The sequence below is a fragment of the Cibotium barometz genome, chromosome 35 (genome assembly GCF_041138505.1).
Source record: "Cibotium barometz isolate CiBa-2024 chromosome 35, ASM4113850v1, whole genome shotgun sequence".
Taxonomy (NCBI): domain Eukaryota; kingdom Viridiplantae; phylum Streptophyta; class Polypodiopsida; order Cyatheales; family Cibotiaceae; genus Cibotium; species Cibotium barometz.
Genome location: NC_141080.1, coordinates 45,230,520 through 45,258,275, shown reverse-complemented (window position 1 = coordinate 45,258,275; position 27,756 = coordinate 45,230,520). Strand labels below are relative to the sequence as shown.

Genomic DNA, 27,756 nt, shown 5'->3' with positions numbered 1-27,756 from the left:
GCAGACTGCTAAATGCAATAAATAAATAAAAATCAGCTGATTACTATTCCGTTGCCATGTGCACACCTGCAAATAATAGGAAAGAAACACAACTCAAGTTTGGACATGTCGATGCCAGCAAAGAAACCCGAAAGGTGTGTGACACGGAGCTCCAACGTCATGGAATACCACATGGAGTCAACGAACAACACCTTCTCAAGAACGGTGCATGGCAACATATTCTCCATCCATCTGTGCATGAAAGGGGGCAAATAAACGCTCATCCATACAACATGACATAGAACACATGACAAGTCTATCAAACTTACATTCCAAATAGATTCATAGTTCTAGTTGATGCCTCATCAACAAAGATTGCCTTCAAAAGTGGCTCATCTATTGCTGCATACAGCTTATACCTCGTGGAATTGAACTCAATCTCAACCCCTGAATTCAACCTGCAATGGAAATCCCAATATCAAAAGAGAAAATAAAAAACAAATGCTGATCTTACAATACAACAAGGGCACACAAAACTGCCAATTAGTTGTGACCCACTAACCTAGATCTTGCAACATTACGTTTTGCTATTCGTAGCCATCCTTCCCCTTTCTTTACCACGGCAACATGCGAGTTAGAGATCTCAAATGTGAGCTTGATATTGTTGCTCGCCTCAGACAAAGTTGGAGAAGATATATTAATTGGCACCGTGGTATTGTGATTTTGCATTGCACGAGAAGATCGAGAAGATCTAACAGGCAACTTCTTCCTTGTAGCTCCACATGCCTACAAAAAGAAAAGAAAAGAGACCTTACGAAGACTTTAATGTTGCACCCATGCAATCTCAAGAAAGCATATAACACATAGTAGAGTAGAGTTCATTATATTTATGTCTATCTACCTTGTCTACCTCCAAACCTTCTTGCATTGGTTTGCTAATCTTCATAAATTGAAATGACCAGTCAAGTGCCTCGTCCACTGTGCTTCCTTTTAGATCATCCATCTACAACGAATGACAAGGCAACATAAATAATATCATAAATAGACTAAAGAAATAGCTCTAAACAAAAGAGAGAAAAAGGAGCACTTACTAGCTTCTTGATACCCATAATCTTTTCCATGTCTACATGTTGCGCAACATTCTCACCAATTTTCAAATCCTACAAACAAGATTGTATAATTACGCAATGCATGATATGGAATGTAAACCGTGATAGTGAACTTAGGCCATATCAATGTAAACCATCACCACTAAGCATGCATGACAATATACCAAAAAGAGAGCAAAGAAATAGTACAAACAAAGATAGTGATAAAGAGCAACACTTACCGTCTTGGTGCTGGCCTTTGAACCCATCCCTCCTTTTGTAAGCTTTTGCTCATCGTCACTCTCAATCTTTTTCTCCCCATCATTTTGACCATGGTGCTCATCGTCACTCTCAAACTTTTGCTCCCGGTGCTCATCGTCACTCTCAAGATTTTGCTCCCCATCATTCTGACCATGATGCTCCTCGTCACTCTCAAGATTTTGCATCTCTTCTTGCTGGTCAAGGTCATCCATAACAATGTGTAACCATGCAGGTAAAGGTTTGACCTACACACATATCTAGTAGCTAAGCCAGTGTACTTATTATATATAACACACACACACATACGACATACAAAACACACACATATGACATGTACGTATAACACATTCATACACACACCTTAAAACAACACCCATGATTTTGCAAACTATAGTAATCAAGACCAAGACACTAAACTAGGGCAGATTTAGTAAACTATGACCATGTCTAGACATCAAGACCGGGACACTAAACTAAGGCAGTTTTGGTAAAAACTATGGTCATGCCATATTTTGCTAAACCATGACATGACATGACACACATTGCATATGCACACATACTCATATGCATGCACACACATGCATATGATATGACATAGAAGTAAGATCTTGTGTAAATATGTTTGTGTATGCATGTATGTGTGTGTGTGTGTTCTCGAGACTCATTTGATTATACACAAGGATGTACACACATATGCATATACACACATACTCATATGCATGCACACACATACATATTCATTTGCATGCACACACATGCATGCACACAAGCATAGTCACTCACAAGGGAACGAGAATGTGAACTTGTTTTGAGAAGAGAGGACTATTTGGAACGAGAACATGAAGCTTAAATCAAATGGAATGGGACGTTATTTGCATGAGTGCAATGCATCCACTTGACAATGGACACTCACTCACATGCATGCGCACATGCATTTACATTTACTCACACACATACCCATGCACACACCTTAAAAGTACAAGCACACATATGACATATACATACAACACATATATGGCATATACGTATAACACATACACACACATGCACACACATACATGCCTTCAAAGAATACCTATAATTTGCAACTATGGCCACGTCTAGTAATCAAGACCGAAACACTGAACTAAGGCAGTTCTGGTAAACTATGGTCATGCTACATCCATGTTTTAAATAAAGGTCAATGGTACTAAACAATGGTAATGTCTATTAACAAGGGCATGTGTGTGTGTGTGTTCTTGAGGCTCATTTGATTACACACAAGCATAGTCACAAGGGAAGGAGGAGAACAGGAACGGTTCAGAGAAGAGAGAACTATTTGGAACAGAAACATGAAGCTTAAATATAAGAGAATGGGATGTGATTAACATGTGTGCAATGCATGCACACACACTTGATAATGGCAATTTCAAATTACCCAAGGATGCAAAACAAACACATGCTTTGTAGACATACATGGCCTAATCAAAACCACGTATGTTTGAGAGGCTTATTTGAATTAAAAAGATTATGCAATGCAATAGCATATCGGCTCGAACATGTTGTAAAATCATATGCTCCAATGCGTTGCAACATGCATCAGAACTGGAAGGTGAAAATTCTCATTTTTTGCAAGCCTTACTAAATGTAAGAAATGCAAGAAGTACATGGCATGCACGGATGGGAAATTACACACATACTCCAAAGTCATAATATGTACAACAAACACATATGGCATGTACGTATAACACACACACATATACATGCATGCACACACTTGACACACACAACATATACATATAGCACACATAGATGGCATATACACACATGCCTCAAAAGGACAACCATGATTTTGCAACTAGGGTGATGTCTAGTAATCAAGACCGGGACAATGAACTAAGGCAGTTTTGGTAAACTATGGTCATGCTATAGACATGCCTTAAATATAGGTCAATGATGCTTGTCTACAAAATTTGTTTTTACCTTAGTTTAATGTTAAGTCATCCTAACTCAACAAGATGCATCAAGATTCAACTGCATGTGACTATATGCTTTACATATGTGTAGCACACACATGATCCAAAACAAAAGACTAAACAATCATGATATTTATGAAAACAAGAGACTATAAACTTCTTTTCGGAGCATGTAGACTTACTTTTGTATGTCCATGAGCTGCGATTCGACTCTCAATTTTGGCCAAGCGATTTGCAGCCGTCGACATGTAGGATGTCATCGCGTCTTTCACCCACGAAGCAATGTAGTCCTCCTTTGTGCCTGTCCTAAACACCTCTTCAAGATCGTTCCATGCTTGCTCCACTTTCAAAGTCTGCGCATGCTCATATGTCAGCCGATTCCTCTCAAATTTTCTATCCTTGTCATGAAATCTTTTTTCTGCTTGTCTTTTCCAACTGCTTGCATTAGGATGAGGGAATATGCGGCTTGGGCGAGATGCCATTTGCTTGTTGGTTGGACGACCAATAACACGCTTAGGGATTTTAACTTGTAAGCCATGCTTTTTTCGGAGGTGCTCCTCCATCCGAACCCTCTTTTCAATGAAGGCTTCGCTCGTCGGACATACATTGCTTGCACGACATTGACGAACGAGCCTCCCATCTGGGAGTTTAACTTCCACATATGGTAGGGGGATGCTTGATATTGCCTCTTTTCCATGCGGAGCTTGGACTACATCTACCGGCGGCTCCAAATTTTCATGCACATTTGATGCAGCCATACCCATTCTAACCTCCAACTTTTTTCGTGGCCTTTTGTTAAGGCTATCAGGGGCAGCCCCTTCTTCAAATGTTCCACCTAAATTTGGTGATTTGGGCAGAGTCGAGGCTTGCTTCTCCAATTTTGGATCCAACCCATCGTCGTCTCTACCCTTGCTGCTTCCTTGCCCTGCAACGACCTTCTTTCCCAGCTTGCAATCTTGTTGTGCAAGAGCCTTCTTGCCCTTGCCCTGTTGGTTTCTAGGTGCCATTCCCAAAAAACCCTGCTCTGCTGCACCTTACAAATCTCTATGAAGAGCCACTCTCCAATTGCAAGCCAACCTTAGTGCAAAAAATCAGCTTTGAATCTAGCCTGTATAAATATGATCCTGGCCCAGTTCACAACCGTGGATCCCATGCTCCACGCTTTTTTAAAAAGCGTGGGACTTAGTCAAGAGGAAGGGCAGCAACATAACTAAAGCATTAGAGTCACCATCTGCATGCATGCACATGAAAAAGACACAAGCGAAGATATGCCATCTGAGCAGCTAAGCATATGCACCTTCATCAATCTATGCAGCCGACCCTCAAACATCGATGAATTGTATTTTTCTTGGAAACTAAGCATTCAAGATGAAAACCCAAATCCAAGCAAACTGGAAAGAAAATGGGAAAATAGACTCACCTTCCATGGCTTGCATGTTCGCAATATCAAGATGATGTAAGAGAGACAAAGCACATTGACATACACAGGGACCTTGCTGTACCCTCCATCTTCCAATCACTCCTTAATTACATAATGCGGAGCTTGCTTGCATTCGTGTATCTCCATACTAGTCCCACGCTTTCTGCCTGTACATGAAAACACCTTCCAATGCAAGCTGTGCTTCTTAAGAAGATCCAGTAGAGCCAGCTATGGCAGAAGTTTTGTATCTTTGGTGGCAGCTCCTCTGCGTAAAGAGGATGGAGCCGGGCCGGGAAAGAACAAGAACCAAATGAAGCAGGAGAGATGGTTTTGGGGGGGCAGGGGGGGAGAGAGAGACGGCTAACAGAGAGAGAGAGAGAGAGAGAGAGAGCTAACAGAGGGAAGGGGGAGAGAGAGAGAGAGAGAGAGATGCAACCGTGCTGGTTTTAGGATTAGGGTCTGCCGCGTCAGGTCCGCCAGATGCCAGAGTGAGAAGGACAAGAAGAGCCACGCACGCAAAAATCTTCCACAACAGCCCGATGCCCGAGTTCAATATTTTTGGCCTAGTTTCGTACTTTGGACGGCCCAGATTCCCGTGAAAAGCCCACCCCACTTCCCAGCCGTAGATCCCATGCTCCGCGCTTTTTTAAAAAGCGTGGGACTTAGACAAGAGGGTGAGCACCCGTGGCGTATGGAGGTGGGCCATGATGCTTGGAGCGGAGCAAATGATTGCAGGTGGACTACACGTGGGGCCTCATGCTTGGAGTATGGCGTTTTTTTTTTCCACACAGCCGAGGCTAGAATTTGACGGTTGCAATAACGCACCTTCACAAAGGCGGTCAAAACCTTCACAAGAAGGGTGAAAACACAAATTACCTTGAAAGGAAGGGTTTTGGGGAAATTTAGTTATATTCCCTTCCAATCTTTTCATAAAGAAAAGCAAGTTAAAGAAAAGCCCTTCAAAAGAAACAATAGGGACTCCCTTCAAATTCTAGGCCGTTGACGTCATTGTCTATAGTGCCTATGAAGGTTGGCAAGCATGGAGCCTTAAAGGTATCTCCACCTTACCCACATCTCATAAGCAAATGTGCCAGGCATGGAGCAGTGAACAACCATCATGGAGAATACGTTTTTTTTAATTAAAATATTTAGAGAGAGGGAGCCCACTCTCAATTATATATATATATATATATATATATATATTGAAGGGCTTGTAATCAAGATCCAAGCATCCGCTAAGAGTGATTAGCACTAATCCCTCTACTAAAAAAAAGAACCAAAATTTTTCAATGCAAAACCTTCTTTGATCCACACACACAAATGCAACTTGACTACATTGTAGTGGTGTTTTTTCCCCCTAATTCCACCGTTTAGGGACTCGACTGAGTGATTTTTCTTCACTTTTTATGCCAAAAACCAGAATTTGGCATTACAAAATCCTCTTCAATCCACCCCTCAAAATCAAGCAATAATTTGATGGATTTGTGCATATATGTATGTAATTAGGGTAATTGGCATGCTTCAAACACAATGGTGGGGTTTGTTTCATCAAAATCCCATGATTTTGTGCTCAATTGACCAATTTATTTTTTAATTTTCTTGAAAAAGATTGTAAAATTAAATAAAAATTAGTAAAATTGACTAAACAAACTTGAAATTGCAAGGGTTAAGAGTAACAAGAAGTGATTAGAAACATGAAATTGATGCAAAACACATGATTTTGGGGGATTTTTGTTAAGTTTTCCACTCATTCTTTTCTAGTTAGTAACCCAAATCAAGCATGCAAGCAATGAAAGGATGCTTGGCAAGAGATTGGTGTCCTAGCACAATGGAACCATTTATATTGTGCCTTTTGGCCACTCAATGGGACTCTTCTCTCAGGCCTCGGGGAGCCTGAACTCTCACCCAAACCCAATATGCAGAGGGAAACATGCAATGCATTAGTGAGGCAACTCTCACTTACTGCTACTTGTTTGCTTGAATTGGGGACTCCTCGTGGTAGCTACGTCAATGGAAGCACGTGGAAGTAGCTCAACAAAGCCGCCACCACCACGCCTCAAGTGTAGCCACGGCTCTCTCTCACTCCCTCCCTCACACACACTCTCACACAAGCATTGAAGACAAGAGATAGGCAAGGTTTGAGAGAAGAATAGAGCACTATCTTCACTTGAGAGCATACAAGAATGAGGATTTAGAGTTACAATTTGACCTTTATCCTTGGCTCATAGTGTTCACACTTGGCTGGCCAATGTTAAAAATGAGGTCCCAGTGCATCCAATATTGCCTACACTCGTGCAAACACCTTGTCCTAGCTAGTAACTATAACCTTATTATGGCACGCCTTTCATATATAAACAACTCATACATGTAAAATAATCCATTACAAGAGAAATATGAATTCTCTAGTACCTAGGCCAATGAATGTCAAAATATGTGGTGGATCACTGCGGTGTCATAAAAGTCTTCGACAACACTTAGCATAGTATAAGAGTATATACTATACCCTAATATCATTTTAAAAGTGTTATTTAAAGTCTCCTTCTCCAAAATTTTAGTAGACTCTCTCTTTTAGTAAAATCAAAGACTCTCTCTCTCTCTCTCTCTCTCTATCTCTCTCTCTCGCTCGCTCTCTCTCTCTCTCTCTCTTTTAGTAGACTCTCTCTTTTAGTAAAATCAAAGAGTCTCTCTCTCTCTCTTTCTCTCTCTCTCTCTCTCTCTCTCCTCTCTCTCTCTCTCTCTCTCTCTCTCTCTCTCTCTCTCTCTCTCTCTCTCTCTCTCTCTCTCTCTCACACACACACACACTCACACTCACATGAACACACACAATGTGTGTGAGATCTCTCTCTCTCTCTCTCTCTCTCTCTCTCTCTCTCTCTCTCTCTCTCTCTCTCTCTCTCTCACACACACACACACACACACACACACACACACACACACACACAAATGTGTGTGTGAGAGATCTCTCTCCCAACATTTGGGAAAGTGGTATCTCACCTTATTACCCAGCCTGTTGGATTTTAGAAAGACGATGCATGCAAAATAATTTTAGCTAATAGAGATAAATGGTAAAATAGTTTAATTTTGGAAAAATGTATGCCTTTATTACTAGATTTGTCAGTATAATGAGAAGCTGATGGGAAATGTGTACATTATTGGGGGTTAACCGACACAACAAGATGGACGTGTGTGCCGATCAGGGTGGATTCGATAATGCTTAGATGCCCAATGTGCAGGATCACCAACAGACAGATGATGCAATCCTACATGCACACACGTGCATACAGAAGTACACTTATGGACTATTGAAAGTAACTAAGTAGATACAGTGAAAGAAGATTACACAGTTAAAGAAGATGCAATATTATTTGTGAGACAAGATTATAAGAGAATTGATGTACATTATTGTATTGGAATACACTATGGAGTGAGTGAGTGAGTATATACATCTCTCTATTAGTTGAATGACTCATTGGTTAGCTATTTGCTCTTTTACTAGCTAACTCTCTAAGTATGAAGTTCACTACTCGCTACTCTATCACTAAGTCTACACATGTCACTTATACATTCATGTCTTCTATCAATTACATCCAAGATCTTAACAATTGATGATTACAAAGTATTATACAAAGTAGTGGGTGCATGGGCAACTATGTTTGGACATGTGGGTAGACTAGCATTGTCAGAGTCCAGTAAGGGGTGGCCAACCACCTTCATAAGGTCCGGCAACACTTTGGGTAAGGGTGGATCCCACCACGGCACACCCGATGGTTCATAGAGGTGGGCTAGGGTTTTAATAAAGGTAATAATAAGCAAAGTCTTCCTTTGATAGAGCTGATTTGCGAGAGCTCTCCAATGGTTTTTGGGTACCTATTGGGTGCCTCTTAGTGTACGATGATAGAACTGCTTTAGTGGATCTCTTTAGTGGTTTTCTAGGAAGGGTGCCTCTTTCTATAGTGAATGTGGAGGGTATGCCTTTCCCCCTTGTTTAGTTTTGTTGATATGTTAGATATCCGTAACGCCACTACGGGCGTTACCACGAGAGGGGACGGCCTCTGACTCAGCCATAGAGGGGACGGCCTCTGACTCAGCCATAGAGGAAGAATGAGGATTGCCCCTCATCCCCCAGGCTATATAGTGGGTGGCCTGCCGTCCACACTAGCCTGGCCGCCCATGACTCCGCATGGAGTCCTCTCCCACTGAACCCCGGATATGGCCATCCGGTCTGCCGTTGGTCACACAGGCATTACAGCCTACGTGACATTACTCCCCCCTTAAGAAGAGTTTTCGTCCTCGAAAACAAACTGGGGAAACCTTTTGGAAATTGCACTACGGTGTTCCCAGGTAGCTACCTCCTCATCCCTATCTGTCCATTTAACAAGTACCTCCTGGTACACTTTATGTCGGGTTTGTCTATCACGATACTGTAAAATCTTTTCAGGTTCATGTGGTATCTTTGGTGGCTCTATCAAGTCCACCAAAATCTCTGGAGAAACTGCGTTCTCTAACCCGTGAACTGATTTCTTCAGTTTACTGACATGGAAGACAGGATGGACTTGAGAACTCTCCGGTAACTCAAGTTTATATGCTACGTCCCCAATCTTCTTAAGGATTTTAAAAGGACCACAATATCTCGGAGAAAGTTTATTACACTTTCCCGTTTTCATGGTTTCTGACTGCGCAGGAACCTTGAGGAATACAAAGTCACCTTCTGCAAAGGTCACCTTTCTTCGTCCTTTATCATCATAAGTTTTAGCGCGATCCTGGGCGCTACGATCGAATGCTCTCACGTGCGGCTCTGAGCATATCATTCATATCTTCAAGGAAATCCTTGATAGATTGAATCTTCTCCTTTTCTAGGCCTACAGCCATAGGAGATCTCGGCTGGAATCCATACATTAACATGAATGGTGTAAATCCAGTCGCCGCTGAGTGTTTGGAGCTGTTATAGGCAAACTCCAATAAGGGCAAGTACTCTTCCCAATTAGATTGCTTCTTACTAACATAAGAACACAACATATCCTCTAGAATTTGGTTAACTCTTTCAGTTTGACCATCAAACTCTGGATGATCTGCCGTACTCATACTCAGAGTAGTATCCAACTTTTTGAAGATTTCCCTCCAAAAATGACTGTTGAACTTTCTATCTCTATCCGACACTATATCTGCGAGCAGGCCATATAGCTTGTAGAGATGTTCAATAAAGAGTTTTGCCAACTCTGGCGTTTTAACAGTTTTCTTCGTGGCAATAAACTTTGCCATTTTAGTTAACTTGTCCACTACCACCCACACCGAGTCATTCCCTCGCGACTCGTCTTGGGTAAACCGGTAATGAAATCCATGGAAATGCTTTCCCATTTCCCTTGAGGAATCTCCAGCGGATGGAGTAGTCCTCCAACCTTAAGACGTTCATGTTTATTGACCTGGCACTTATTGCATTTCAGCACATAAGTCTGGACGTCCTTAAACAAACTAGGCCAATAAAACTGTCTTTTTACTAGTGCATAGGTCTTGTGAATCCCAGGATGACCCGCACTTGGACTATCATGACTTTCTTTAAGAATATGGGCCCGAAAGTCACCAATAGTTGGTACAGATATTCTACCCTTGTAGAGTAAGTACCCGTTCGTCAATGGAGTAATTAGCATATTTCTCCCCCCGACGAAGTTTATCATTCCCCTTTGAAGCCGTGGCAGTCAAAGGTGATGAAGGGCCTACGTCAGAACTCTCCGGCTCCAAACTATACCCAGAAGACACGGCTAGTCTCTCCGGACTAACTCTCGCTTCCCTTCCCGTTGCACCTTCGGCCAGTCTCTCCGGACTAGTAATACGTGCCAACGAGGGAGGTGGTCGCGTCTGTGAAGAAGTGCGTACGCGTACAGCACGCCAGACCTCTGTAAAAGATGGATCGTGCTCACATAAACCACGTAGGGACTCCAAGAAATCATTCTTGAAGATTGTGAAACTAAGTTCATTAATCTGTGGCATGCGACTAAGTGCATCTGCCACCACGTTATACTTACCTTTCTGGGAATGTATCTGAAGGTCATTTTGACTTGAAAGCCATTTCAGACTTTCATGGTCCGTCCGGACCTCAAAAGTGGCACCATATAAATAGTGTCTCCACTTTTTCAGTGCATGAACTATCACTAGTAACTCTCGCTCGTAAGCCGAGTAGTTACGTTACGCACGATCTAACTTTTTACTCTCAAATAAAATTGGGCGTCCCCTTTGCATTAGTACGGCCCTAATGGCCTCATTACTAGCGTCTGTTTCCAAAACAAACGGCTCATTTGGATCCACAATAGTCAAAACAGGTACAGCTGCTACGGTCACCTTGAGCTTATCAAAGCTTTTCTGCTGGGCGTCCCCCCAACTAATGTTTTTAGTTTTTGACCGTAAACTGGTCAGTCAACGGGACTGCGATCTTCGCGTAGTCCTTCATATACTGTCGGTAAAACCCCGACATGCCAAGAAAAATCTGCAGTTCCTCGAGATTCTTCGGCGCTGGCCATTTAAGAATAGCCTCTACTTTTTGTGGCTCCATCCGCGTACCATCGGCGGATATAATATGGCCAAGATAGTGAATTTCTGTTTCAAAAAATTCACATTTGCTCTTCTTCGCAAATAGTTTGTGCTCTCGCAACAACTCGAATACTAGACGCAAATGCTCTATGTGTTCTTTCTGTGTCTTACTGTACACAAGAATATCATCTAGGAAAACTACTACGAATTTTCCCAGATATGGCATAAAATACTGTCCATTAGCGTCATAAACGTCGCTGGAGCATTGGTTAGCCCAAATGGCATAACCAAAAACTCAAAATGCCCGAAACGGGTCCGAAATGCTGTCTTCGCAACATCTTCTGCTTTTATTCTAACCTGATGATACCCAGATCTCAGGTCTATTTTTGTGAAGTATCTTGATCCATAGAGTTGATCAAACAACTCATCCATGCGTGGCATCGGATACTTGTTCTTAATCGTTATCTGATTAAGAGCCCTATAGTCTATGCACATCCGCATAGATCCATCTTTCTTCTTTACCAGAAGAATAGGCGATGCCCACGGACTTGAACTAGGCCAAATAAAGCCTTTGTTCAAATATTTCGTCAATTGTTTTTCCACCTCCTGTGCCTCGGAGTGGCTTAATCTATAAGCAGGTTTGCTTATAGGTTTTGATCCTGGCATAACTTCGATGCCTTGGTCTACTTCTCTAGATGGTGGTAAACCATCTGGTAAATCATCAGGAAAAACATCCTGAAATTCCTCTAATAAATTCGTTAAAGTATCTACGTACTTTTTCTTTAATGTCTCATTCACCTTGGATTTTTTCTTGTTTGAATCACATGCATGCCAAACAGGGTTTTCAAACAGTGGGTCTCGTCCAAGGTTATTTTGTTTTTCTTGTTTGTCTACGTAAACATCATTTATCGTTTCATCTACGGAAACAGAATTCAAAAGAGGGTAACAAGCATATACCTCTGCTATCTGGTCTCTGCGGACCGCTGTACACAGCTCCATGGAGGAAATAAGTGGTGTGGCAGGGACAGTACGGTCGCCCTGCAGGGTGATGACTCTACCTCCGTGCTCAAAACATAGCGTATTATGTAAGTAATTCCGAGCTAGACTAGGGCCCAAGCCATACAGCCACTCCCTGCCTAGATAGATGTCTGCTCTGGCTAAGTGCATGACCTGAAAGTCAAGCAGAGCCTCATAGTAATGCATAGATAATGGGACCCCCAATACTACGGTATTCCATACCGTTTTGTCATATGCATTGGCTAGGCCAACAGTATACTCATGATCACTCCGGGTCTCAGTCAATCCCAACTTCTTGACTAACGAGTAGTTCAAGAAGTTGTGGCTAGCTCCATCATCAATAAAAACTGTGACTCTACGGCACCATGTCATGCGGACCTACAGTAGGCTGCCACATCGCTGGTGTCACTGAACAAGCGTGATGCTCATCACAATGACACACTGTCACCTCTCTGAACTCTGCGGAACTGAGAGGGAGTCTCTGCACTGTATGCAACTGCCTAGAAGATTTACCATCTTTTTTGGGCTCGTTGCCACTCGTGCTGGCTTTAGGCTTTGGACACTCAGCCTTCGTGTGTCCTACTTCATTGCAATTAAAGCAGCGATTTTTCTTTCGCGCTTTAATATATTGCTCTTTCTTTTGGTTTTCGGTGTCTCTTTTCTTTCTGGATGGTCGCGGTTTCTTAGACCAATGACCACCCTGTCCTTCCTGGTCCGTCCTATCCCCTTGTTTCTCATTGCGGAACCCTTTTCTTTTGAGGCCTGACCTCCTCTTTTCACTACCGTCGGCCCTGCTAGAACCACCACACGCACTACGGCGCTTGATGTCATCGAATATCTGTGCATATTGAATTGCCTCTGCTAAGTCTTTAGGCTGTAGGGGTTCTACGTACTCAAGGTAATCATCTTTGAGGCCTCTTAAAGCCTCGCAATGTCTGGAATGCATCGATTTCCTTTAGCTTGAGTACTATCTCCCTGTAGTTTGAGATGTACTGAGTTAGGGATTTGTTCTCCATCGAGCACTTGTCCCATAACTCCCAGCTTCTCTCTGCCTCATTAATAGGCAAAAATTCTTTTCGAAACATCATTTCAAATTCCGTCCAAGTGGCAGGGCGAGTTGTCAAACTCATCCACCACTTGTACGCTTTGCCGGTTAATGAGATTAAAGTTACAGTTTTCTTTCCTCCCAACTCTACGCAGAGTTATTTGGCTCTTCGCCCCCCACGCTAATGGTCCTGGGCTTTTCGCCCTGGGCTTGCTTCGCCCCACACACACGCATTTCAGTTTATTTCGTGGGGTTGGACTGCGCCCCCCACCTCTACACACAGGTTTCAAATCCTTTCACAGCCTTTCAACGCAGAGTTTTTCGCAGCCATTCAACGCAGAAAACAAAAAAAACAAACAAAAATTTTGCTTACCTGCGATGCTGCTTCCTGTGTGTGACGGGGAGAGAGAGTGAGAGAGAGAGAGAGAGAAAGAGTTCTTCCCTTCAAAAATCTTGGCCCCCCTCCCTCCACACATTCCCTTGTGGAGATAAGGGTGAGAAGATTGTGGATGAAAACCATCGAGTGGGCTCCGATCCCCCGTTCGCGCGCGGACTCTCATGATCCCCTCGAACCACGCTCTGATACCAGTGTTAGATATCCGTAACGCCACTACGGGCGTTACCACGAGAGGGGACGGCCTCTGGCTCACCACCCAGCCATAGAGGAAGAATGAGGATTGCCCCTCATCCCCCAGGCTATATAGTGTGTGGCCCGCCGTCCACACTAGCCTGGCCGCCCATGACTCCGCATGGGCGTCCTCTCCCACTGAACCCCGGATATGGCCATCTGCCCCGTCGGTCACAGGCATTACAGCTTACGTGACATGATATCTTTGGTGGTAGGTTTTTTGTTGGATTTCAATGCTCCACCCTCATATTGTATTGTCCAGACATTATCTAACTTATGTTTAAACATCCCCCATTATAAGGAGTAGCCATGGTTGAGTAGTGCGCACACCCAATGTCCTTGTATTCATACACAAAAAGGTAGCCTAAGAGGTCAAATGGTTTAGAGATGACCTAGATTAGATTTGGCACACTACTAAAAGGCTACATGCTACACTGGATTGCTATCTCATAATGGTCTACACATGGAGTAGGTAGTCTTTACTCTAAGACACCCTTCCTTGACATCATGGGGCCGAATGGGGCCCAATATGAGCTTAGATCATCATGGGAGGTGGGACACTGATATGTAGTAGTATGTAGTACATCTTTATGGGTCAAGCTTACATTGCAGACAGTGGCACCAATTATGTTTGCAGACCTACGCGGTTATGTCGTGGTCGTCCCCACGTATATACAAGCTTTTAAACATACATGGCCAGCCTCTTCTCCACATATTTTATCAATCATCACTGTGAGTTTACTCCCTAGCTTCTACTAGCATACAGCCTCCATCTTGGCACTTCTAGATCAGCCATCAAAGCTCCCAGAGAAACACATGGGGGCATGGGTCTAAGAGGTGTGGGGCTTCGCCATCTATTGTATCACTTTTATAACACAATATTCTTCTCTATCTCTGTTATTATGCAATTTGAATTAAAATTATGTGATATGAAAGATCCTACTTCTTGTGAGTGTTCTCTTGTACACCGCAAGTTATATCCTCTTATAGTTTCTTCTACCTTTTCCTTACCCTTAGATAGGGTTGTAGGGGGTGTTTGTGAATCTTTGGGGGGAAATCCTCCAATGTTATTTTGTTGCTTAGTGTTTAAAAGGTAGAGAGGGTTGAGGATTTTGGTAGCTAAGTTGGGTAACGAGATTTGTGTGTTTCCCTCAAAATAACCTTGGTGGTTTGCATGGCCTCCGAAACCCACCATCTCTTTAGAGTAAGGCTTACCTATGTGACATTATTCTTTAGATGAGACAAGAAGGTTGGGTAACGAGATTTGTGTGTTTCCCTCAAAATAACCTTGGTGGTTTGCATGGCCTCCGAAACCCACCATCTCTTTAGAGTAAGGCTTACCTATGTGACATTATTCTTTAGATGAGACAAGAAGGTTGGGCTATTGTCTTAGGTAGCCATAGGTATGAGTTTCCTTCATAGAACTTCTATGCATGTAGGAGATCAGCCTTGACCCACCACATATGTCATGGAGATTTTAGCCTCTTCTAAGAAGATATTTTCTTCTTCTTGATAGGTGCAGTGATGGGTCCAACTTTAGGCTCTTCCAAGAAGATATTTTATTCTTCCTAGTAGGGGCAATGATGGATCCAATGTATGGGATTCTCTTAGGAATCCATATATTGTCATTTCCTTTGTAATACCCCTTGTGCTTTGGAGTACACACCTGGGCACCCACATCTTTGATGATATGCTCTAATGGTTTGAGGTCTAGTGGTGGTTTGCTTAAGAAGAGCTTCTATTGTGAGTTGCTAGTTGGGTTAATAGTGTTAGTAGTTGGCAAGAGTACTTTCTCATGGGGGTGGCAAAAGTTGAGGCTGACACCTATTTTGGAGAGGCTTTTAAAGCAACAAGGTTACTTACCTTGGACTTTTGTTGAAGCATAGGTCTTTTTTTATTGTCATGGTTGTTTTGGTGAGGTTTCCTTTTGCACTCTAAGCTAGGAAGGGTTTTATCGTAGAAGCGATGTCATCCTTTTCCTTTTGAGTTAAGGATTCGGGCTCTTCATCTATCTATTGGTGACGGAATGGCATGCCAAGAATAATATCCATGGAATGCAATGGTGCAATCAAGAAATTATGATGCTCTTTATATGTCCCTATCTGAATTTGAAGACTTTCAACTTCATGTGTGTAAAAACGAGTTCCTTGAAATGAATATTTGACCTTATATATGGAAGGAGAGGTGTGCAATTATAATTTTTTAACAAGCTTTTCAAAAATGAAATCATGCGAGCTTCCATTTTCATGCAAAACACAAACTTGACTACCATTGATGGATCCTTTTATGCATAATAATGAATGAAAAGATTAAGGAATACGTAGAGGGCCAGTTGATTCTTGATTAAACTCATCATGAAGAGTGGGTTGTAGAAAACACTCCTTGATTGTGTCTTGGAAATCAACCCAAGTGATTGGTTTGTCGATAGCATGACACAATAAATTCCCTAATAAATATGCCTTATCCACTATGTGATTAGTAGCACATTTGATCTTATCCTTTTTTGAGAAACTTTCATTTGCAAAATAGTCATCAAACTAGCTTCACCATGAAAGAATAGAGCGGCCATCATTGTACCATCAAACTTTGCAAAAGTAAAAGAGCAACAACTTATCTTGGATTCCTTGTGTGCGTGTTGAGTATCAAAAGATGCTTTGAGAATTTTGGCAATGCAATCATCCTCTTGAGAATCCTCAGCTAGAATGTGCTTCTCACACTCCAATAAGGATTCTACATGCATGCATCGTTGTTGCTCTTCTTCCAATTGAGCTTAGATTAAAGAAAGTTTTTGATCGAGTGTCAGCTTAGGAAGTGGAGAGTTGGTGAAGCCATGAATGTTGTCGATATGCAAATCATCATCACTTGAAGAAGGATTCATTGGGAATTTTGATGAAATTGGAGATTTTTTATCTCATTTTGCAAAATGTAAATCACAATCGGGTCGATCAAAAAATGACGTCGTGCCAAATGTAGGTAGAAGTTCACCTTGCTTTTTTGTATAGGCCCAAGAAGAAAGATAATACCATCACGACCAAGTTGCTTATGTCTGTTGTTTGACTACCATAAAATAAACATTGTAGGCGTTGTAGAGGATGCACAAGGGTTCACTAAATGTTGGAATTGATAATGGTGGAGAGGTTGGCACTCTCACATGAATACTGATTGTGAGCTTTTCAAACAACTTTGCACATGAACTAAGCTCAAAATTGATGGAGTAAAAAACATTTGGGATTTTTTTGGATTTCTATGATATTTTATGGGATTTTTATTATATTTTTAGGGATTTTTTGGGAAATATTTTTTAGAAAATAGATAATAAGGTTGGAAAAAATCTTTAAAATATGGATAAAATTTGAAACTCTCAAGGGAGCTACAAAAGTTTTCAGCATGAAATTTAGAAAAATAAATAAAAATAATTGTTATGGACTTTTTAAAGCTTAAAAGCTTGTGTTTTGCAATCTTCAAAACCATGGGTTTTTACAAAAAAGAATTTATGGAGAAGAAGGGAGTCTATTTGGAGTCACCTACAACCGTTGATTGTCGGAGAGGGTGAAATTGAATGTTTGGTCATGTTTGAGTGGATTTGAAACCTCCTATGCTTGCAAAACACATCTATGATGCCTGATTAAGAAGAGGATTAGTATAGAGACATATGGTTTTGGATTTTTTAGTGGATTTGTGAAACCATGAATGGTTTTCCACCTCCTAAGGGCCTTTGGACAATAATCAATGTATAAAATTACCTCTAGCTTTCAAGACTTGATTAAAACCTTTGATTTGGCCTTTCTCCCTTTCTTCAATTCCTTCACATCCTTGTTCACTAGTCCATCGCTTCAAGATTTGGACTTATCGTTGGCTCTGATTAGCATTGTTACAAGAGGGTTATGGTCCTCTTACACAAAAATAATTAAAATAATCCCCATCTCTCTCTCTCTCTCTCTCTCTCTCTCTCTCTCTCTCTCTCTCTCTCTCTCTCTCTCTCTCTCTCTCTCTCTCTCTCATTGCTTGTTCAAAATCATAGCATAAAAATATATCCAACTTGCTAGAATACACAAAGAAGAAGAACATGCATGGCACCAAAATGGGTTGAATTTTCCCCACTTGGTTGATGGCTCACGCTTTCAAGAAAGTGTATTTAGATATCTTTTTGCATTACTTGTGAGCCAATAATAGTTTTTTACACTCCACTTTAAGCCTTGCTCTTAAAAATAAAAAAGTGTAAGCTTTTATGCATAAACCTTGTTATAACTTTAAATAAATTGGTATATGAAGGTACTAAGGGTAAAAAAACCATATGAACAAATGCGTTTGGCCGCCATTTGGCTACAAAATAATGATGGCTATAAATCTAAAATAATAATGGCCATAAATATGCTACAAAAATCTAATGTCGCATAAATATAATATGCACACATGTGCAAATCTCATCGAGTCAGCCCTGCCCCACCACTGATCTGCTATCAAAAACACTAAATTTTTCATAAAGACCTAAGCTGTTTATAAACAAGATCTCGATAAATATAAGGGACATTGCCCAAATTAGATAGCCTTCTTATGGTCATATCCTTGAAAGAGGCATCGATATCAAATCAATTTAGTAGTAATTGTTGATGGGAGACTAGAGATGGAAACCTTTTATATGACTCAAAGGTTGATGTGATGAAACATTTGAAGATAATGCTGAAAATAGATCCCTAATCTCTAATCTCGGGTCTAATCTCAATCCACTCTAAGGGAAAATGGACAAAGGATCTTGTGATCTAGATAAGGAAAAAACTCTAGTTGTTAAGTATTCTAAGGAAAGGAGATGTGGATATGCTGTTAAGCAAGATTTGACCTTTTATGAAAATGGAAAATGTAAAATCTACTTGTAATGGTTTTGTAATGTTTGATAAAAGACTGATTGATCCAAATACCTAGAAAGCAGTGGTTACTTTTGTTATGAAAATGAAAATTATTGAAATGGTATTTTTGTCATTTATCATGGATATTTATTTTTGATTATTTGCCGCATGGTAAAGGTATTGGTTGTACCGTGCTAGGTAGATAATCACTAAATATAATATTTGGCATAACTCTTCAAGGATCGGGACTACTCTTCAAGGATCAAAACTCTAACCATTCCCATATCTATTTAACTGACCAATCAAACTCAACTATACATTCTTAGCCCTTTTCTTTCATTACTTTCCACAAGGGATTAGTGACAAATTTCCTTATGCATTGGATTGAGGGGAACACAAGGTTTGTTCCTTCCTAAAGGCTTCTTATAACCATAATGATAAGAATAGAAAATGCTTAGAGGAAAGATAGAAGCTAAACTTGTCTCTTTGTTAGCTACATCATCTTCTACCATCGTCGATCCACGAATTTGCTAAGATCGTAGCTCGCTTGTATAACCTCATAAAGGTTGACTCAAAATCGCTTATACAAATCGCAAATTCTTCGAACGAAGAAGGCAATTCAAAGGGATGCACTAGGAAATGTTTAGAAGTTTGGACACTATTTGGGAACTTTTTCCATTTTTATATGAACCACTAGGCTCTATTGCATCTCATCAACAAACTGGTGATTCAAAGCTGCCAATTAATGTCAAAGAATTTAATTTCAAGATTATCACTAAACTTGCAAGAAACTTGGCAAGACTCACTTCAAGGATGAATGGTAGGATATCATATCCTACTTGACTACTGGGACTTTCTTGAGGGGGAAAAAAGGCTGTTGTGCTGAAACCCCAATGCTATAGCTTTATAAGTGCTCTTTGCTACATATGAGAACCTAATTGTGATGTAATGGCATTACTATGAGAAAGATGCACACATCCAAGGATCCTTGACAATAGTTGTTGAGTTTTGTGCACTCAAGTTGGAATAAGGGCCAGCTATATATAAGTGAATTTTTCATGACGAAAACACACTATTGAGTCTTCTTGCTTTGTACTTGCTCTTGTGTATGGTGTGAGAGGAAGTTGATATTGGTGCATGTTCCTTTGTAATTGCTATGTGGCTTGTAAGCATGATAATGGTGATGAGACTCAAGGAGGTGAAGCTACAAAAGTAATGCTTGTTACTTTACCATTGCTTCTCCTTGTAAGCTTTCTTTTCCCTTTACCATTTCTCTATGTGTGATGTTGAGAAGTAGATAAGGGATGAGTGGAGAAGGTTTAAGGAGAGAAAAATTATGTATTTGTTAACACAATTTTTTGTGTGTGGAAGAACTAGCTACCGTTTAGGCTCATATTTGGCTTGCTCTTTGAATGAATTTGGATAAGATTTGAAGCATTTCATCTATAATAACAAAGGTTAATTTGTCCATGAGATGTTAACCTACATGATGTGCTAGCATTATCTAAATCACTCTCATGGTCACTTGCCATACATGCAACATTTTATCTTCTTTTATTTGTAGCTATAGGCTTAGCATTAGAACCTGTCGTGTGCACTAGGTTTTTCTCTTTTCCAATGCCATTGCTTAGAAGTGCAACTTTCAATGTATGTGTATAAGCGTCTTTGTTGTTAGTGCACCTTTGTGAACAAAGGACATAACTATACACATCAAAAATATAAAGTTTTCTTTAGGGTACTTAAGGGAGATGATGTGGCACTTAGAAGGGTTAAGTTGGTGAGGTGAGTGGTGTAGTGAGAAAGACAATAGGAGAAGTGGCATTTGGATGCACAACAACCAAACATTATTTGTATAGTTTTTTCATGTGTAGAAGCTTCTAAGACTCGGCTTTTCACTGTTTTGGGAATTTCTCATGAGGACTCCTTTCTTTGTTCTTGCATAAAATGATGTAGTTTTTGGAAGTACAATGTTTACACGTAGTTGTACACACAAGATACAAGATATCTTCAACTTCTTACAATCTGAAATTAAGAACATAATAAATTATTATTATCGATTCTAGTTTTGAAAATTGTCTTCTCTTAATCTATATGAATGTAAAAATTTCATAGGATCGATGTTGATTTTTCCAATTGCTTTCTATCAATCTATGTGACATCGAGATTAATGTTGCTTTACCAATGACATCCTCTCTTTTTTCAAAAGACCATTTGTACTTATCTAATCTCTCAAAATAAGAAACAGGAAACAATATCATTTGACGTTAGATTAAGCCAATTACATTCTCTTTACTTATGGTTTTGTACTATCATGTTGTACATATGATTATAAACACAGCCCTAGGACGGCCTTATGACCAAGTGACACATCATGAATCAGGAGGGATCTATGGTTGGAAAGAGGTGTCGTGATCGGGATTTGATTAACACCATTGGATTCCCAAGTGAACTACGAGTGAACTGTGGGTAAACTTGGGGGTAAACTAGGGGTGAACTTGCGAGGTGAACTAGGGTAAACTAGGGAGACCTTTTCCGACAAGAAAGCGAACTAGGGAAACATTTTCTGGTAAGAAAGTGAACTAGGGACCAAAATATCAAGATTTAAATTTAAAAACACTCTCCACAACCTGCTGGAAAGTATAGCATAGTGGTTAGATGTTGAAAGCTTGAGCGGATGGTTTCAAAGTTGAATCCTCTTTTGCATTGAGCTTATCCCCTAGTTCACTTGCCCGACGGGAATCCGATGCAGAGAAGATTGTGCTCCCATGGAGTGATGCCATGCAAAAGGCCAAAGTCGAGGGGTTTATAAAAATGCACTGGCCGGGAATCGAACCCGGGTCTGTACCGTGGCAGGGTACTATTCTACCACTAGACCACCAGTGCTCGATGAATATAGTGTGAGAATTTAATTATATGATGCGGACACTATAAGATATCTATCTGTACCAACACTTGCAGCGGCCGACGTTTGAACCTTCGACACCATGATCTCTCGCAGGATGAGACGGCGTGTCTAGTCCTCTCAAGATGGTTCTCTTTGAAAGCTCCTTATGTGCAGATTCTTTACATAGGTCAGCGATGGCATCTCAATGCAGACCCTGTCCATGGCCATTCCGGCGACCTCATGAGTAAAGCATCTTGGATACCATCCTCACTTCTTAGAGGTTGTACAGGGCTCACAAATACGATAAGCTCGCTTAAACCCAAGGCGCTTCTCAAAACATTGTTTACATTTTGCTCAACAAATCACAAAACTTGCACATTCCTCAAAATTGAGTAAAATTTGAAATTTACAGGTAAAAAATGCTAATGTTGCAGCAGGTCCAGTTTGCAGGATTTTGCGAACACTTTATCAAAAGTGAGTAAAATTAAAATTTACAGGTGAAAAATTTGGAGGACCTCCAAATTTTTTCAAGTTTTAGTTATACTCCAATAAAAATAGAAGAAAATGATGGTCCGAAATTATCATTTCCTCTTCGAAACAAGGAAATGAATGTCCCAAAAATATCATTTCCTCTTTACAAAAGGATTCAGCCTTTCAGGTAAGGTTCTGTAAAAATAGTTTCCGAAACACTTATAATATAATACCTTCATCCCCATCATCGCATCAGGCCCGTGGTCCAGGCCCGCAACATGACAATCTGAGCCATTCAAACTGCATCAGGCCTGCGGTCCGGGCCCACAACATGACAATCTGAGCCATTCAACCTGACACGGATCCTAGTGAGAGCTGATGGAATTCCGAAAAGGCTTCGTCATGCCTGCTTTTCAGCATTTAGGCCATCAAATACATGCAAATTTTGAAAATACCCATCACTTTTGAAGGGCAGCAATGCCCGTCAAAAGGAACCCTTTGGTGGAAATTCAACCTCACTCTGTTCACCAATGAAGCTCATCTAGCCTCGTTTCCTCTTCTCCACTGAGCTCATCATACTTGTCGGGAGCTCAAGAATCGAGTCTTCCATCAAAACCTCTCCTAAAGTGACTTGTCACCCATGGTCATTTTCTCCTCGACATTATGAATTTTAGAAGAGTAAACTGTTTGGCTTGAAAGCCATGGTTGTGTAATTACAATTGGCATGTGTGTTGGTGCGTGCATGTAGGGGGGGAGGGGGTTTTGTGCGTGCGCTATTTTGTGCCTTCCGTCTGGAATGGAAGGCACCAAGCTTTGGTCACCTGCCTGCCATGAGTAGGCCCACACCAATCTTGTTCTCACCTAAAGTGGGGGTGTGCGCTGTTTTGTGCCTTCCATTTGGAACAGAAGGCACCAAGCTTTGGTCACCTGCCTGCCATGAGTAGGCCCACACCATTCTTGTTCTCACCTGAAGTATAAGCATCCAAAAAAACTGTAACGATATAGACTCACGTCTTGGATCTCTCTCCATGGGTTGAAATTTTAAGTATTATCACCATCTCCTACTTCCTTCTATGTATTAATCCATCTGCCTCCCCAATCAGCCTTATTAAGTCTATCACCTACTTTCTTATATGTATTAATCAAGACATCCTCCCAATCAGCGAGGAACCATCCCTTGCCTCCGGCTACCTGCCCTACACTAGCGGTTGCATCTGCACCGTAAACACCAGGATTGAATAACTGAAAAATATACTACAATTACATTCTGTCACTTCCTCTAAGACCTTATAAGACCACCTGTTAAAATCTTGTAAGGACATTAAACCATTAAATGGAGGAGTTAGCCATCTGCATATCAATGGACAACATGCATAGTTCACATGTACTACAGCGTGAGGGCCCAGAGTTTCACCCAAGCTCTTATGAAATAGCACATCTCCTAGCTGTGCATTGACAATGCACACATTTCCATGCTCTCTGTCCCAGCTTTAACAAGAGCATATCAGAAATATAGAAAGAACCAAGGAAGCCCAGAGAGATCACTACAAATCCTACACTAAACTAACAGTTCTCAGAATCTAGTTAGCAGTTGAGAACCTATACAATACAGCACATGCGACCACAAACTGCGAGTAGCCCACTCCACTTGTTACGCACCCAATAATTCACAACAAGCTAAACTAGCACATATCCTAGCTGACCTTATGCTACACCCTTTTCCATGCTCTCTGTTCTGTTAGAAACCCATGAACGCATGTCAGAAATCCAAATAGACAAAAGAAACCCCCGTGAGACACTTCCAATTCTTAAAAAGTGAAGAGCATGCAAACTAACACAATCTCTGCAATGCTATCAGAATATCGCTACAAATCATACACAACACTAAGAACCTAATTAGCAGTTGAGAATCTGACAATAAAGCACATGAGACCACAAACTGAAGTAACCCACTCCGCTTCTTCACACCCCAAACTAAGGGTCCTTACAGACAATCCACCTTTGAATAATTTGTCTGACCCTTCTGGCCACAAGCACGCTTAGTGATCCAAACTTCAACACGCCCATGCAAAACCTATGCAAACCATGTGAAATCAACAAAAGCAACGGTTGCGGCAAAGACTTGACCCATTGGATTGCAAAAATGAACTATTCTGCTGAAGTGGAGTACAAGAAAACATCATATGTCCCTATCTCATCAAAATTCCAAGATGCACTTGCTGTTACTAAACTCATTTGCCAGCTAGAACATCCAGGGCTTTCCACATCTTTGAACAGCAGCACTGCCAAATTAGCGCTTCTTGGAGACACCAACAGTTCTACCACGCCTGCCTGTGGTTTTCGTGTGTTGACCACGAACACGCAAGCCCCAGTAATGGCGCAGACCCCGATGATTCCTGCATAATCACAAGCTAGTTTAATTACCAAACAGATTTCTATGTTCTAATAGTTACCATGAATCTAGACAATTCTGCACAGTTTGCCCTACTCAGAAACTATAGCACTAACATAAAGCCTCAAATCCTCACGGTTTTCTAAAGGGGACACAGAACTGAATCCTGACTATGGTACATACAAACAAAGAAACAATACCTACCCTACCTTGAGACAGGCAACCATGTTGAATCTCCTGATTTTTTGGATTTCGTGGACCTCTAAAGTAGTGGTGGGGACAAAGCGTAGAGTCTCCATACAGATAAAAGGAGGCTTCACCCAAGCCTTGTCAATAAATAAGATGCATACAGTGCAGAATGTACAAATTTCAGATGGACGAACTCTAAGCAAAAGCGGTCATTCCAATCCTTTTTCTCTGCCAGTGTGAAGCACAGAAAAAACACAAATGTGCATACTACCTGATCTTCTTGAGTCGCTCAAGATCATCTCTGAGCTTCATATCCAGAGCATTAGACACAACCTGGGAGTAACGGCCATCCTTGTAATCCTTCTTTCTATTCAGAAACCAGTCAGGAATCTTAAACTGCCGAGGGTTTGCAACGATGAACATGAGATTCTCCAGCTCTTGGGCCGAAAGCTCGCCAGCTCTGCAAACAAACAAACCGACAGCAAATAAAACACAACATCAGTTTCAACTTTACACATTTGCATTTGACTTAAAGAGGCTTCACATAGATGGAGGTTGTCCGTGCCACCAAAGTCCAGACACAGTAGTGAGACGTTGCAGCGTGTGAGCGGTCAGAATTGTGAAGCCACCCTTAGAGCAAGGGCACATCAATTAAAAACAGGCAGATGAACTTGAGATCCACAGCCTCACAAGAAAGGCAAAGTAGGGCCTGACCTCTTGTTCATGTCCACATCTGCCTTCTTGCAAATGAGATTTGCAAAACGCCGACCAATACCCTTGATGGATGTTAGGGCAAACATGATCTTCTGGCGGCCATCGACATTGGTATTCAGAACACGCAGAATGTGCTGAAAGTCTTCATTCGCAACAAGCGACTGCCAAGGTTCAAAAGACACTGCATCAGAGCCTGGCCTACTCACCTATGCTGCTGAGCATGTTAGGGCACACAGACAAGAAACCCTAGTTTTACGAAAAAAATAATAGTTGTGTTTCACCTAAACGAGATAAACCTAATATGTTCACCTAGATCTTCCATACTGCACAAGGCTCTTCTTGGAGGCATTTAATATGTTGCAGAAAAAAGCGAGACAGCAAACCCTAATCTGTGTAAATTCGATCCCTAATCTGTGTAAACCCGCTCCCTAATCAGAATCATAATCAGAAAAGACATGCTGCTACACACATAACAGTGCGTACATTCGCGGCTAAACAAACCCAAAATTGCATGCTATATAAACCCTCACCTGCCCAGATTTTCAGCCGAAATCAGAACAGGAAACCTTAATAAGCTTGGATAAGGCAGACAGAGAGCTTACCATCTTGAATCGCGCCAGTTCACTTCGAGGAGGGAGACAAACAACCCTAAGTCCCGGCACTAAGGAGCCCATTTCAACGTTTGTCCGCTCTGGTTTAAATCAAGTCGGGTGAAGGGCGGCCGCCCACGAGCCTGCCCCGTCTTAGAAAAAACCATAGAAAATTCCTTTAGATTTGGAATTTTAATAAAAGAAACCCCCTCGTAGCAATATTGATGAGAAGAAGCAGATCGTGAAGGCACAAAAATAAAATGAGAGGAGAAGAACTCTCTATGCTAGATTTATTGATGGACCAAAATTTGATAAACTACTGAAATCCGAAGAAGACAACCTTTGATGGTGATTCTTATAGCCATTTACATGGTAGTGATGTGTGGACTTAGGCTAATAATGGCCGGGGTACTTTTTCCTTCTTTATGAGTTTTTTTCCTCAAGCATATGTACACACTCTTATGAGTGTGTATACTTTATCATGTCACTTCACTCGTACTTCACTCATTCTCATCATATGCTTCCATTTATCTCTTCTTGCTTGCTGCATCTACTTGTGTGTTGCTACTTTGATCTCCACTCTAACAATTGGTATCACTTGGCTCTCACCCCTTATCATCTTCCCCTGGAGTTGCTCTTTTCATTGTCTCAGATTGAGCTATCCTCTAGCGTTTCGAAGCATTTCGAGCTCGCTCGTAGGCTATAAGGTTTCACAAGCATCCTAAAGGAGTGTTAGTTCGAACTATTTTTGTTCGATTTTGGGTATTCTTCACAATAGAAGAAGCATTTGGTGTGCAGAAAGATCCATCATCATCTTCGAGCTTAGCTTCAACAGCATCATCAACATTATCATTGATCTTTACATTCCTGCTAAGTATCATTTCCACACTCCACTTTGCAATTTTTCATACACTTTATAGATATCAATGATCTACTAGCAGCCATATCGATTTACAATCTGACAATGATGTATTTAGTATGCTTTCTGCTAATAAGGATAAGATTGACGAGACCAACTACCTATTGTGGTCCTATATGATGCACCCTGTATTGCTCACACCAAAGGGGCTTTGGAATGTTGTTATTAACATTGAGGCATGCCCTATCATACCATAGTACAGGTACTTTGGATGGTGATCCGAGGAGTTTTGATATAATTGTGGCATCCACCTCCACACCTCCCTCAACATAACAAGCCAGGTGGGATAGTAGGGATGGACAGACACATGCATTACTGGTACTTTTAGTGAAAAGGAGCATTATTCCTCAATGTAAAACTGTGAAGTATGCTTGGGATGTGTTTGATGTGCTTTACCAAGTGTGTAACGAGGCACGAGTGGCCTACTTACGTAAGCAGTTAGAGTCCAAGCATATAGATGAGGAAGATTTAATGTCACAAGGATTAAAGATCTCAGGGAGCAACTAGCATGTATTGATGAGGCCTATCTGGACAGTGCTTTAGTGTCTATTATTCTCATAACTTGTCTGGGCTCATTTGTCCGGGCTCATACCAGGTTTTTGCATCTATACTTCGGCTCATAATTAAGGGTAATCCCAATGTCCTTGCTTTTGATGAGAATGTTGCAATTCTCTTGCAAAAAGTGTAATCTCGACAAAACCAAACTAGTAGTGTGGGAGATTAGGCATTTGCTGCAGTTAAAAAGGTAAAGGCTTCTCAGGGTGGCTATAAGCCAACGGTAGAATTAGCATGTCTTCTAGAAAGGATGCTGAGAAGAGGGGTGATAAGCCTAAGAACA

The 27,756-nt window shown here is 41.2% G+C and overlaps 2 protein-coding genes and 1 non-coding gene across 4 annotated transcripts; all 3 read right to left on the bottom strand.

Annotated features, from left to right (window-relative positions):
• Positions 1-32: 32 nt before the first annotated feature.
• LOC147618503 (uncharacterized) lies at positions 33-3,604 on the bottom strand. The gene is made up of 7 exons (XM_086775257.1): positions 3,466-3,604; positions 1,310-1,522; positions 1,071-1,139; positions 881-982; positions 542-765; positions 309-437; positions 33-231 (listed from the first exon to the last, which is right to left on the bottom strand). Exons 1-7 carry the CDS (start codon positions 3,541-3,543, stop codon positions 33-35), a joined length of 1,014 nt encoding a protein of 337 aa, XP_086631383.1. The 5' UTR covers positions 3,544-3,604.
• Positions 3,605-21,571: 17,967 nt separating this feature from the next.
• Positions 21,572-21,642, bottom strand: TRNAG-GCC (transfer RNA glycine (anticodon GCC)). The gene has a single exon. It is a non-coding gene; the product is annotated as a tRNA-Gly (tRNA).
• Positions 21,643-24,223: 2,581 nt separating this feature from the next.
• LOC147618501 (small ribosomal subunit protein uS13z/uS13y/uS13x-like) lies at positions 24,224-26,197 on the bottom strand. Of its 2 annotated transcripts, none has more exons than XM_086774934.1 (4): positions 26,012-26,197; positions 25,386-25,570; positions 24,967-25,155; positions 24,224-24,510 (listed from the first exon to the last, which is right to left on the bottom strand). In XM_086774934.1, the coding sequence occupies exons 1-4, from the start codon at positions 26,081-26,083 to the stop codon at positions 24,405-24,407; spliced, it is 552 nt and encodes a 183-aa protein (XP_086631060.1). In that variant the 5' UTR covers positions 26,084-26,197; the 3' UTR covers positions 24,224-24,404. The 2 variants fall into 2 exon arrangements, with proteins under 2 accessions (XP_086631060.1, XP_086631061.1); XM_086774935.1 differs by having other exon boundaries at positions 25,410-25,570; positions 26,012-26,169.
• Between the last annotated feature and the right edge of the window lie 1,559 nt (positions 26,198-27,756).

What these genes read in the sequence shown, in the direction of transcription:
- LOC147618501 (XM_086774934.1), bottom strand. Translation starts at nt 26,083, where the DNA reads ATGGGCTCCTTAGTGCCGGGACTTAGGGTTGTTTGTCTCCCTCCTCGA. An exon ending in AACTGGCGCGATTCAAGATG is followed by an intron (nt 25,571 to 26,011) that starts GTAAGCTCTCTG and finishes GAACCTTGGCAG; the next exon opens with TCGCTTGTTGCGAATGAAGA. An exon ending in GAGCGACTCAAGAAGATCAG is followed by an intron (nt 24,511 to 24,966) that starts GTAGTATGCACA and finishes GTGATTATGCAG; the next exon opens with GAATCATCGGGGTCTGCGCC.
- LOC147618503 (XM_086775257.1), bottom strand. Translation starts at nt 3,543, where the DNA reads ATGACATCCTACATGTCGACGGCTGCAAATCGCTTGGCCAAAATTGAG. An exon ending in AAGGTTTGGAGGTAGACAAG is followed by an intron (nt 766 to 880) that starts GTAGATAGACAT and finishes TTCTTTTTGTAG; the next exon opens with GCATGTGGAGCTACAAGGAA. An exon ending in ACTATGAATCTATTTGGAAT is followed by an intron (nt 232 to 308) that starts GTAAGTTTGATA and finishes TTTCATGCACAG; the next exon opens with ATGGATGGAGAATATGTTGC.